Source organism: Diospyros lotus, chromosome 13 (genome assembly GCF_014633365.1).
Source record: "Diospyros lotus cultivar Yz01 chromosome 13, ASM1463336v1, whole genome shotgun sequence".
Taxonomy (NCBI): domain Eukaryota; kingdom Viridiplantae; phylum Streptophyta; class Magnoliopsida; order Ericales; family Ebenaceae; genus Diospyros; species Diospyros lotus.
Window position 1 is genome coordinate 27029324 of NC_068350.1, and position 13015 is coordinate 27042338.

General features: G+C 35.8%; 1 protein-coding gene across 6 annotated transcripts in view; it reads left to right on the top strand.

The window, feature by feature from the left end:
* Positions 1-13015, top strand: part of LOC127787857 (uncharacterized) — a 38277-nt gene that overhangs the window by 16675 nt on the left and 8587 nt on the right. For 2 of the 6 annotated variants that reach the window (XM_052315901.1, XM_052315905.1), the window contains exons 8-11: positions 2775-2848; positions 3414-3515; positions 4209-4395; positions 4484-4926. The exons of 1 other annotated variant lie outside the window; for it this stretch is intronic. In XM_052315901.1, coding sequence (XP_052171861.1) covers positions 2775-2848; positions 3414-3515; positions 4209-4395; positions 4484-4573 — 453 coding nt within the window. In that variant the 3' untranslated portion in view covers positions 4574-4926. Of the gene's footprint in view, positions 1-2774; positions 2849-3413; positions 3516-4208; positions 4396-4483; positions 4929-13015 lie in introns of those variants that run through there. 3 more of the 6 variants (XM_052315907.1, XM_052315906.1, XM_052315902.1) reach the window with 3 other exon arrangements.

Here is a 13015-nt window from a genome sequence, read left to right on the forward strand (position 1 = left end):
ATTGGCTGGAGAGAGGGTCGGAAACGCCTATAAATAGGAGTTTAAAACTGAGGGTTTTCCATAAGTTTGGGCTTCAAATTGCTCGCGTTTTGGAGAGTATTTGAGAGGATAAGGGGCTTTTGTTCCTTGGTGCATGGGGAGAATTTCTGGAGCATTTGGTGCATTTTGATGCGAGTTTGAAGGGGTTTCGAAGCTTGGCCGGAAGTTGCAGCAGTCATTAGAGCCAAGGCTTTAAACGATTGATCGTGGGCCTTCCGGTTGGTGTTTCGAGCAAAGGAAGGCACCATCGTGACCGACTTGAAGAGGTCTACAAGGTGGTGTGATCGGGAAAAATTTTCAATCGTCAATGGCATGGGGCTCGCCTGAGAAGACAACTGACGCATGCAGTACACGCGTGGGTCTTCACGCACAAGGTGCATGGCTAGCGCTGTGAGGTATTTTCTTTTGGATTTTTTGTTAGAAATTTCCTAGAAATTATTTTATGATTTATGGTGGAAGAAAATTTGAGAAAATGTTTGAGCAGGTATTTGTTTTGGAATTTTTGAGGGAAAAATAGGAAGAAAATGGAGGAAAATCATGAGAAAATTATGGAAAAAAAAATAGATATTGATATTCCTTTGAATGAATATGATGTCTAAGAATCGTTGAGGCTCGAGGTTGAGTAATAGTACAGTTAATTGAGGCTTGGCACGGAAATCGAGGTTGGGCACGAGAATCGAGATAATCTAAGTTACGTTTAAGGTTAGAGTTTCTATTTCAAATTTGGTTTATTGTGGGTAGTTCGACCCTATACTTGATTTGATTCCATGCAAATGATTTAACCTGTGAATGGTTGTTTTCATGTGGGAGGTTCGTCCCAAAAAGTTTTATACCTGTGCATTTAGTTTTGTGTGTTAAAATACATGCATTGAAATGTTGATTTTATATGATGCATGGTATGTGATAGTGGCATTGACATGTTTATGTGTTGTCCATATGAGATGTGGGATGTCAACTTGAGGTATAGTCTTGAGTGATAGCACTTGGGATGCGTGCCAAGGATTAATGCTATGTGACCTATTTGTGACGGGGTTGAGGTGGACATCACCCTATGGTACTCAAGTGGCGGGGTTAAGAGTAGACACCACCCCAGATATTGGTTCAAGTGGCAGGGCTGAGAGTAGATACCACCCTAGATATACCTTTGAGAAATAGCATTATTGTCGAGGTGAACGTTGATTCTGAAGATAGTGTTGGTGTGATCCCCTTGTGACCAGGGTTGTGTTGAGATCCGAAATGCTTTTGAGTGGGAATGTAATGCTTGACATGATAGTGGGGTGATACTCGGGTTCATGGGTTGATGTTGTCCCCTCTTAAGCAAGATTGTGTTATGCTAATGTGTCAATGTGGCTGTGTTGCCTTTAGAGAGATTGCTCTTTCCTCGTGATATAGGTTAAGCACTGTTGGGATTTTCTTGGATTGGGACATGTCGGGATATGTCAGTTTGTTCATGGTCTTGCATTTATTTCATGAAAATGGTTTGAATTCTTACTTAGATGATTCAACATTTAATTTGGACTTTGTCCTTGAAATATTCAAACGTTCCAGGTGAAAGCAGCGGGGTCAAGGGAAAAGAGGTGATCGAGATGTAGCTACTATATTAGATCTTTAGTAGGTCTTTGATTGTGTGCGAGACATTCAGTTGTTATGTATATTATTTTGATGATGTCGTGTTGAACATTGATACAGTTACTTGGTTATAAATAAGGAATTGACGGTTATGTATCATTGATGTTTCGATCTTGCTTCCACATATGTGATGATTACCTATCTTAGATTATTGATTATTAACTTTGATATGGTGAGAAGGTAGAACAGATTGTTGGAAATGATTTTTGATGAGTGTATGTTGAAAAAAAAATATTCCCGAAATTTCGGATTAATGCCACGCTCGGGAAAAGTGGGGTGTTACAATAGATTCCAAGCTAGGCAACCAAAGATACAGGAGAGAAAAAATGGAGGCAAATATACAGGTTGACAATCAGCTGGCAAGCTGGGGAGAAAAAGGAAAGACAGTGTCTAGAAATTAGTCGATAGTTTGGTAAGAAGAAAAAGGGTGACAATATGAAGATGACTAATCTGGCAAGCCATGGAAGAGAAGGTGAAGGAGACAAATTTGAGAGAGTAAGAAAAAAGACGAAAGTCTGTGCACAGTCAGCTGGAGAGAAGAGGAAGAAAAAGTGAGATACAGAAAGGAGTGGATTGAGCAAGACTCAGATCTTTTAATGAAAGGACAGAACTCAGATCTATAAATAGAGAACAATTATACTTAGTGATCTTAGATTTTCAAATTTGTTGACATAGGAGAGGACTGAGTAAAGTGATTGACCAAGAGGAGAGATCAGATCTGAATGAAGCCCTAATGATATTACATATAATGAGTATATTTGTAATTTTATGTACTGCCTAAGGTAAGGCAAGGCATGTTTTGGGGCTGTGGATCCATATATCAAGCCGACCTCATTCTCACCTAAAGGTTTAGGAAATTCCCAATCTCAGTCTCAAATTCAATCAAATAGTGTTGATCCTGCCCCAATTAGGATGAGCTGGGACTGGTCCTCGATGACTTCAAGTAAAATTGCCTTCTCTAGGTGCCAGGAGATTTTGTCATTCAAACATTGTTTTTTATGTTTGCCTTCTGCATGTTTTGGGTGTAGCAATTTTACATTAAGTTGTGAAGCTTTAAGTAGTAATTTAACTTGTAGGCTGCTGGAATTATTTTGTTGTTTTTCCAGAGATTTGCTCTTGCTGCAGCAGAACTTAATGGTGCACTATATGCAGTTGGTGGCTTCGATGGAATGTACCTAAAGTAAGATCTCAAACCCACTTTATCCTATTGAACTTGTATGCATGCTGTCCTATTGACAGACAAAAATGTGCATGTACCATATAGTGGCTTTGTGAAAATTATCAGTCCTGTTCCTTGGCCCCCAAAAAATCAGTGCTGTTCATCATCTAGTTTCCATATCTTCCATATCAATTCTTGTTCAGTATTTGTAGTTTTTTTTTTTTTTTTTTCATATATGCATTTGTAGTTAAAACAGATTTAGCACGTGTAGATTGTGCAGAGATTCAGATTTATTGAAGGAACTATTAAGTCTGATACAGGCCAACAAAGCTTCTTCACTGTTTAACCCTAGTTGACTAGGTATTAGAATATCACTCTTGCTGAAATGAGGAGTTTATCTTGATTGTGGGCTCATTTAACTTATTTTTTCAATTTAGGTAGAAAGTTTCTTGGCATCTCCAATCTCTCGTGTGGAGGAAAATGATAAAAACTGTATCTTTAGATATGTAGCTATTGTCAAATGAACCATCTCTATCTCTCCAGTAGCATTTTGTTATCAGCAGTCTTAAGACATTTTTTTATTCAGGTCTGCTGAAAGGTTTGACCCCAGAGAACATTCATGGATTAGAATTGGGAGTATGAACATACAGAGGGCATGCCATTCACTGGCAGTTCTGAATGAAAAGATGTAAGTCAATCTCTTTACATTGACAACCATTTCACCCATCAGCTATTTACTGAATATGGCATTGTGACACTGGCTCTTAGAAATTTCGGACTCTACTAAATAAGGGCCAGTTTGGTAAGGCTTTCAGTTTGAGCTTCCTATTTTTGTTTATTTTGAAAGAGAATGTTTAATTACATATTTTTGTTTACAAAAACTTAGATTTTTGATTTTTTTTTGGGAAAAATGAAAGCAATAAACAAGGCTTTTCCACTTCTTTTTTTTTATTTTTTTTATTTTTTTTTCACTTTCTAACCCCTCCCCTAGTATTCCCGTCACTGGTGACTCCTAGAGAGGTCAAGTCATCGAACACGATCACCAGTAGAGCCAGGGGTTAGCAACTCCACCAACAGTAGAAGAAGGGAAAGGAAAAAAAAAAATCAAAAAAGCTGAGTAGAAATCAAAGGTATCAAACATGTTAAAGTTTTCATTTTTGTAAATGAAAATGAAAGTTACTGTAAACAGAGACCTGGAGCTTTTTCCACAACTAAACAGCCCCTATATGTTTATGTTTTCATTCCAAGTTGTCATTATCTTCAAGTTTTGTTTAGATAACCTAAGCGGAATTCTATTTTTTCGAGACTATGCTGCAAAAAACCAAAACCAAAGTAAGCTGATACCCAGGGTTGAATATATGATGGCCACACCTTTTTGCAGATATGCTATTGGTGGTTACGATGGAGCTGCAATGGTTCCAAACGTTGAAATTTTTGACCCTCGTCTTGGTTCATGGATAACTGAGGAGCCAATGAACCAAGCCAGGGGATATTTTGCTACTGCTGTTTTTAGGGGATCAATATACGCAATTGGAGGGGTGGACAATGGGGAAAGCATTTTAGAAACTGTATGTGTTCTTCTTGTGTTTACCCTCTTATTCTGGCACACAAATATCGTCAAACTGACCTTTCGTACCCAATAAAATAAAATGGCAGGTTGAACGGTACAAGGAAGGCCGAGGATGGCAAGCTACCAATTTGGGGGCCATTGGGAAAAGATGCTTCCTCTCGGCTATAGTCATGTGAATGGTGTTCATCCTTTTTAACTATTATTACAAGGCTGAGAAGCATATGATATGATAGGACTGAAATTGATGTTTTGGCAATCAGTTTTTGTTCCATCTATGCTGCCGTTGCGTATAGTTTTTGGACCTTTTTCTCCTCTAAATATGCATATAGGTTACACTCTGTGTGTGGTTTGGATGTAATTGTGATCCGGTGGATGATAGATATAATATGTGATTGTAATTGTTGCGACACCTTGTATGGAAGGAGAACGCACCATAGTCAGCCATTGCCCAAAATGGGCAGCCAAGCCAATAAAGGGCAATGATTATTTTTCTGTACCAAATTAAGAGTCTTGAACACGATTTCTCGAGCTTCCAACCATTGGACTATCACCTAGTGGGGGTTTTGATGGATCTTAATTAGCTTATCGTCTAATCAGACAACCTCTCTTCTATTGGCCAGGCTCAGTTACTTAAATGTTATTTAGATGCTTGTGGTTGAGCTATAAAAAATATCAGGAGCCTTTTAAAATCTATGAATTAATTAATTAATTTTGAAGAAGGGGAGTTTTTTTTTTCTTTTTTTTGGGGGGGGGGTGGGGGGTGGGGGGGAGGGAGTTGAGGTAAGAAATAGAAGGAATATATAAAGAAATATAATTACCTGTACAATTTGAGTTTATCATAGTGACGAGGGAAGAATTGAACTCTTGGTTGCAAGTGTATTAGTTGAGAATGTATAGAGTTGGGTACATTTAAGGAATTCTTACAACCCTATTGTGATGGGATTGCAAAATTCCATCAAGATAGGGAAGGAGAAAAAGAAAGAAACGAAAGAAATAAAAAAATAAGTATTTATATTTTTAAGTTTTTGCCCAAATTTTCTATAATAATTTTGAAAATTAAAATAAATGATAAATTAGCCAATAATAAAAGTCTGTATATATTATATATATATATTTACTTGTAAATCATGAAACTTACTAAAAATGTAAATTAGCTAAAAATGCATATCATGGCACTTAATACTGTATTAAATGAGTAATGGAAGGATAAACAGTATGTTTCTTTTATTTAATCATTCATAAATAATCTATGTCTATATATACAATATATTAAAGTTCTTTCCCTCTCAAAAGATTTTTGTAGTCACATAACAGTCTTCTCTTTTTAAGCCTTTTCTCGTCAAATATTATGTTGCCACGTGGGAACCTCTCAAATTTTTCTCTAAATTCTTAATTATTTTTATTTTAAAAAAATCTTTTAAACTTATATCATATCTTTCTTAAAATGAAAAAAAAAATCTAAATATTGGCTCTTGTGATTAAAAAATTGAAACGAATGTTAGATTAAGAGAAGGTGAATTAAATTTATCTAAAAATTTAAGGTGTAAAACAGTAACTAAATACTTACATGAACTCCTCCCCACTAAATGCATAAAACACTTTTCAAGGATGTATGCAAAAGAAAGACTCAAATTGTATATGAAAATATCATGGGTGAATTTTAAAATAATTATGTATTTTAAAAAATAGAGTTCCATCAAAATCAATAGTTCACTTAATTAAAACTTTTTATGTTATTCGTGTAATGATCTGTTTATTTACGATTTATTGAATATTTGTGGTTTTGATAAATTTAATGGTGGATATTAAATTTATTGTATTTTTGAATGGGAAAGTGATTGAAAGTTTGTGGAATTTCTTAGGTTCAAGTATAATTTGGGAAATTGGGAGATGGATTAATATATAATTAATTATTGCATATTATATAATTGAGGAAGTTGGCAACCTGGTGGTTACTTACGCAAGAGCAAGGTGGTTGGTTGCGGGTTCAAACCATGGTGGGAGCAAGCATTGTATATTTATATTTTTCTAAAACTAGATGTAGGATCTCCTTAAAATTAAAATGTGCATATATATATAAATAAGGAAGCCTATAGATCAGCACGCGTGCGCGAGAAAGGATGCTGGGCACTTGGAGGTTGCGAGTTCGACTCCAAGGGGTAGGCATGCGCTAGTGGAAAATTCTTGGACTATTCTAGGGGAGGCCCAAATCAGAATCGTTTTGGGTACGCCACTTGGAGGCTATGTAGCTACTTGTACCGCCACGTGTCAGCGACTGAAGCCACTCTACTGTTATTTGCCAAAACCTTGATTCTTCAGTTTCTCGATGCAATTTTAGCCATGTGAAGCTGAGGGAATTGAAATGATGTTGTGATTTGGGTGGGTTGCAAAATGATGGCTTTTGGATTAGTAAATTAAATAGAATTGTGGCTGAAAAATTTGCAATAGGCTGAGCTAGGTTAAGATTACAATTGAAGGAAATTGGAGAATAAATAGGGTGCAAGTTAAGGGAAAAATCAATGAAACCAAGGGAGAAATTTAAAGGAGAAGACGTGAACCCAAGGAAAAATATTGAAGGAAAGGAAGACTAGTGAGAACGTAGAAGAAAAACGACAATAAGAGGGCTAAGAGCAAGCTAAGTGAAAACTATCAGAAAATTAGATGAAGTTGGTTTAATTCTCACGCTTATATTGTTGTCTTATTATGTTTTGCTAGTAGACTTCTGAAGCGTACGACGGTGATTTGAAATCTTTCGAGAAAGGTAAGTTCTTATATCTTGTTCCTTTCAAGTGCAAGTTCTAACCTTTTTCTTAGTTCTAAAACCCTTGGATCCTTGAATCTTTGACATTATTAAGGGGAAAACCCTTGTTTTTGGTAAAAAGGTTCTTACATGTTTCCTATGTAGATTGGTTTGTAAATTTCTCTTGATTTTTGTTAAATCCTATTAAAATCTTTTAGAACTTCAAATAGGGTTTGTTTCACCCTATATTTTCTATGGAATGGTGTTTTTCTTGTTATGATTGAGATCATGCAAGAGTTGTTGTGACTTGCATGAGTTTTGGTTTTTTCGATATAAATCTTCTGAGTCCTCGTTATGATTGTTTGTTCTTGAGGGTAAGTGCATACATTCATGGGCATGCCAATGGGTTCATGTGTGATCATGTGAAAGCATAAGCAAAGAGATTGTTATGAGTATGGTTATAGTGGTGTATGCACAAGTGCATATGCATTAACATGTTTTGAAAGGTGTAAATGTTTCATGTTTTGAATGATGGTTTGGAGTATGTATTTAATGGCCTTGGGTTGAGCTATAAATGGGCCCCAAGGACCATATTTTATGTGAGGACCTCTGCTCGGAGAACTTGGAGGCTTGTGAGCCACAAATGGAAGTCTCAAAAGAGAGAGAAAAGATGCCAAAAATCCCTGGTAAGCGACATGTAAAAGAAATAATACGCTAACACAACATAAAGATAGTATATGCATATATACAAAACTGGAAGATATGGGGGTGGCAAACACACGGTGCACCCCTTAATAAAAACCTAGGTACAAAGATCATGACACCAAAGACATAGCCAGCAACCTCCTGTACCCCTGAACCACAAAAACCTCCCCCAAGACCGATAATTGGGACTACCCTATACAACCAACTACATATCCACTCAAATCCTATTACCCTTACCCTTAGCATTCGCCTTCCCTTTACATGGAATGATGTAAAGCAAGGGTGAGTCACAAGACTCAGCAAGCAAGTAGAAAAATAACAATAAAACTGATGATATATCTCACATTGGATACAACCCAAAAATGTCGTGTTTCAAATTAAAATGTCACACCATACCATGCACCAAGATATTCAATTCTCAACATAAATATACCAGTGCACATAACGGTTCCTGGGGCTCACATAAAAAAATGTACAACCTGGCACCCAAGTCCCAACATACAAACATGCTGCAGCCATAAACTAGCTCGCATAATCCACAAGAGCTCAAGGCCCGCATATCACAACCACATACCAGAGTTCCCGAGTCATAGCTACCCGAAGTCGAGCTCCACTCATAGCTATCGAGGGTCATTCTATGCCACATCAAAACGTAATCATGCAATGCAACAAATGATATATGCAATGGTGTAGTAAGTATCAACGTGATACATTGGCCCCCATAAGTCAGGCATCAGGCCATACTTCGCCCACATAGGAATAGACACCCAATGCAATGCTTGTGCACCTAGTCATTCTAAGATACAAGTGTCCAAGCATTCATAGTTTATGTTTCCCCCAATGATGTAAGCCCAATCCTATGCATTACAATGCCATTTAGTATAACACATAATGGTAGAGCCGACAGTGACCAGGAACAGGTCGATAGTTCGTGACTAAGAGTATGGGTTGATGGCCTTCCTCAGGTCGATCGACAGTTTGCTCCAACGTCACCAAATGGTTGACACTCAAACTCATCAGTCGACAGCTCCTGCACAAAAATAGAACTTGGAACCAAATCGGAGTAAGAAAGGGAATAGAACACGCGACGCAAAGAGAACTTGCCTTTTATAGAAGATTCCAATTGTTCTGCTCACATGTTACAAAATAATAAGATCACATTTTAAAAATTATATCTAATTGTACAGAATTCCTAATAAATATTTTTCCCACTTACCTTGTTTCCTTAAACTCCAGTTGCATAATTTTTTTCCATTTTCTTCTTGATTTCTCCTATTTTCCACTGTTGCTCATGTTGCTTCTTCCCCAATTTCCTTCTTCAATTTCCCTGTCGATTTCTACTAAAAATTGTGGCATAAAGCCACAAAAATAAGTGACTGGAAAGCTAGCCGCGTGGCAACCAACAACACTGTTGTTTCCCCCGAAACAACATTGTATTGGCTAAAAAAATTCTAGCCTTTTTCCTCCAGTCATTCGCATGCCCAGCTCGAACTTGCGACAGCTAATAGCCTCCTCGTGCGTGAGTGCTTCCTATTCCACAAGCCTCCTCACTTAATATATGCGCACTCTTAATTTTAAAGAGACTCTACAACTGAGTTTTAGAAATTATACCTAGACCCCAAAATTTCTAGAAATTAACACTCATACCCCACACTAGTAATACCACTTACACCCCAATTTCTACTAGGTACTTGCCCATTTTTAAAAAAAATAAATAAATTAACATTCCCCCTTAAATCTACAAATATTCATTAAATTATGAATAAACGGGTTATTACATGTTATATATGTACCAAGACTTTGCGTTGAGCTAATGGGCCCCAAGGGTCGTATGTTGTATGTGAGCATAGGCCTTTGGTTGAGCTAATGGACCCCGAAGACCTCGTGGTATATGATGTGTTTAAAACCTTGGATCGATTGTTATGTTTATAAGAATTTATGTGGTTTCAAAGATATGCATACCTTATTCATTTGTGCATAAGATGAGGGTGCATGGCATGGGTGCATGTGATGATGTTAATGGTGTTGTGTTACATTAATTCCCATTGGTGATTTTATCTATTGTTGACTCATATTGCCTTATGGTCTTATATTGAGTTGTTTTTATTGCTCCATGTCCATTCCATATTATGCTTGCTGGGCTTTGTGTCTCATTCCTGGTTTACATTATTCTAGGTAAGTGAAAAGTTATAGATGAGGGAGAGACTAGTGGTGCGTGATCCCTTGGGTAGATATGTGTACAGAGCTCTCCCGACTAAAAGATTTTTGGGGATGGTGTTGAGTGAAGAAGTAATTAGTTTAATTTGTATTATGGGCTTAGAAGTATTTCTAATGAGTTGTATCTGAATGATGATGTAAGAAAATGTTTATGTTTATGTGGAAATAGGAAATGTTTGTGAATGTTTTTATTTGAGTTTTATTATGTATCCATTCTTTTGGCACTCCTTCTTGGATTCCTTGGTCGTGGGATCTCTAAGAGTGGGGGTCACCACAATTCGAGTCATATGTAATGACTCTCAGTTCTTGGAGATTAATCTACTAATCCTTTTATTAATTGACTAACAATTAGATTACTCGATTACAATTGAATAATAAATAAAGGTTTTCCAGCCTTTTTCTATTTTGACAAATACTCGAGTGATAAATATTTCACTCAAGTGGTTATTCTTTTACTCGATTATTTTCTTCTATTACTTGATTAATTCTAAATCCTTTACTAACGTAATAAGAGTTTTGTTATGATTTTAGATCGAAAACAAACTACAATCAAACCATCAACAACACAAATGAATATAAAATTTAACATGAAAAACCCAAATCGAAAAAAACTATGGGCAAAAAGAACAAAATATCACTAAGCTGATATTGGTAAAATAATAGTGATATAGCTATAATAATTTAAGGGTATTGGGTACTTATTTATTGATCTACCACTCATCAATAGATGTATATAAAAAAGGATTTAAACAAATCCATATTCTAATAAAAAGATGATCCACAAAGAAAAGATAAATCTTGATGAGGCTTGAAGAAGATAAATCTTCAATTGTAGATGTATCCCAATCACAATTAAATTTAATGTCCTAATCACGGTCAAATTTGAATATTGGTTCACAATTATAACAACTTTCATCTTGACAAGAAATCCAAATATGAAATTATTTATATTTTTTTCTTTCAACAAAATCACGGAGAATTAATCTTCTTGACGAATACCAACCAAATTCACACAACGTTTACTGTAGAGGATATCTTTAGCCACATTCAGAGCATAGGCAACAAAATCAGCCTCAACATATCTTTACTAACTTTAATGATTCCACATTGTAAATCCACCTTAATGACCCCACCATTATCTAAATCCATATATGCCAAATTTTCATACATCTTAACTTGTCATAATGAAAATATAATATTTCGATTCAATAATGAAATATCATTATTCGCGTATTCTTTCTCGCAAGTGTACGTAATCGTAACAAGTAATATAATGATGAATAAAGTATCGTTCCCACGAGAATTAGCTTTTGATCTCTACTTTAACCACTATTAACTTTAATAAGCCACAAACAATTAAAAGAATACTCACTATAAGTTTTATATTAACGAAAACTAACTCACTAAATGGAAAACACAAAATAATTCTTTAGGTTTTTGAATTTAGAAATATAATGCACTAGGGTTCATGAATCCACCGTATTTCTTTAATTGGTTTAGTCTTTTAGTGATCGGGTTTTATAATTCTCGCTTGGAGATGAAAATCGATGATCTTAAGTTAATCAAAAGCCTCTCTCGATGGTCAATCGAATCTATATTTATATATGAAATTAATTATCTCTAATTAATCTACAAATATACAAACATGCATTTATCCACAATGATCATCTAAACAAGATTTCATAAGGCATAACGGTATCTCTACCTATTATTGAACCTCATGTCGTTTATTACCAAGTGCTAATCTATATTGAATCTCTCGAAAGCAATATAAATCACAAACGCGTTCTAATGGCGGCCAAGCATCAAAATAGAATTAGTGCATAACAAACATTCAACCCGGAAGATAAGAATATAGTTTCAACCAATGAAAGAATAATAAAAATGGAGTTCATGATGTTAGAGAGAAGAAAGAACAGAAAAATACAACCAAAGCCGAAGTTCTTTAAGAAAATCTCCTTCTTCTTCCTCGACTTGCCTCCTTCTCTTTCATCCAAAAAAACTCCCTAAATCCCTTAAGAATAAGTCTTTATATAGTGATTTTTAGGTTATTAAAGTCGTGTACAGTGAAACCTCTCGTTTCCCATTGATTTGGATGGAGACGGGTCGAAATCGGGCTTTGAATTGAAGATCAGAATGCTATCGCGATCCTACCATGGTATGCTTGTTGCTGCAGACCTGTGAGCTCCAGATAGCAATTCCTAAAGCGGTCTTACAACGGTATGCATTCTATTGTAGGACCGTGAGCTCAAGAAACTAATTCTTATAGTTATCCTACAGCGGTATGCATTCCTTTGTAGGCCACTAGATTTCTTACTTATCTTCTTTCTTTTTCGCTTTTCACTTTTCTCTCTTGTTCCACTTTCACTTTCTCCATCTTATTTCAAGTTGATAACTGACCATGACTTCAAGTTTCTCTTCCACTCCTATCATGCACCAAAATCGTTTCTTTTTATTCCATGTTCGCTTTGCATGTAATGTGTACCTATATTGACAATATTGAGCCCAAAATGAGTAACAATCATGTTCATTGAATACTTAAATGTTAAGCTTGAATCACTAAATAAGAGTGCAAAATATACCGATCAAATACCCCCAAACTTAGCCTCTTGGTCGTCCCGAACAAGATTATCACTCACGCACACATTGGATAACCTTACCATTAGTCTCAGATTTTGGTATCTTTTAAAATTCACAATGAGTTATCAAGTAATACTCCACCATAGTTTTTGGACTCATTCCATGCCTGACGGGTGTGTGTGCATAGTCGAATTCTTTATCATGCATTAGGTTGTTGCTACCTAACCCTTCAATGGTCATGTTTTCCTTTCCCTCTTATAACTTGCACTCCGCCCCAAACTTAATACTTTTATTCAATCTCTAGGTATCCTATGGTTTATTCTCATATATATATATATTAATTTATTTTTTATTTTTATTTATTTATTTATTTTTA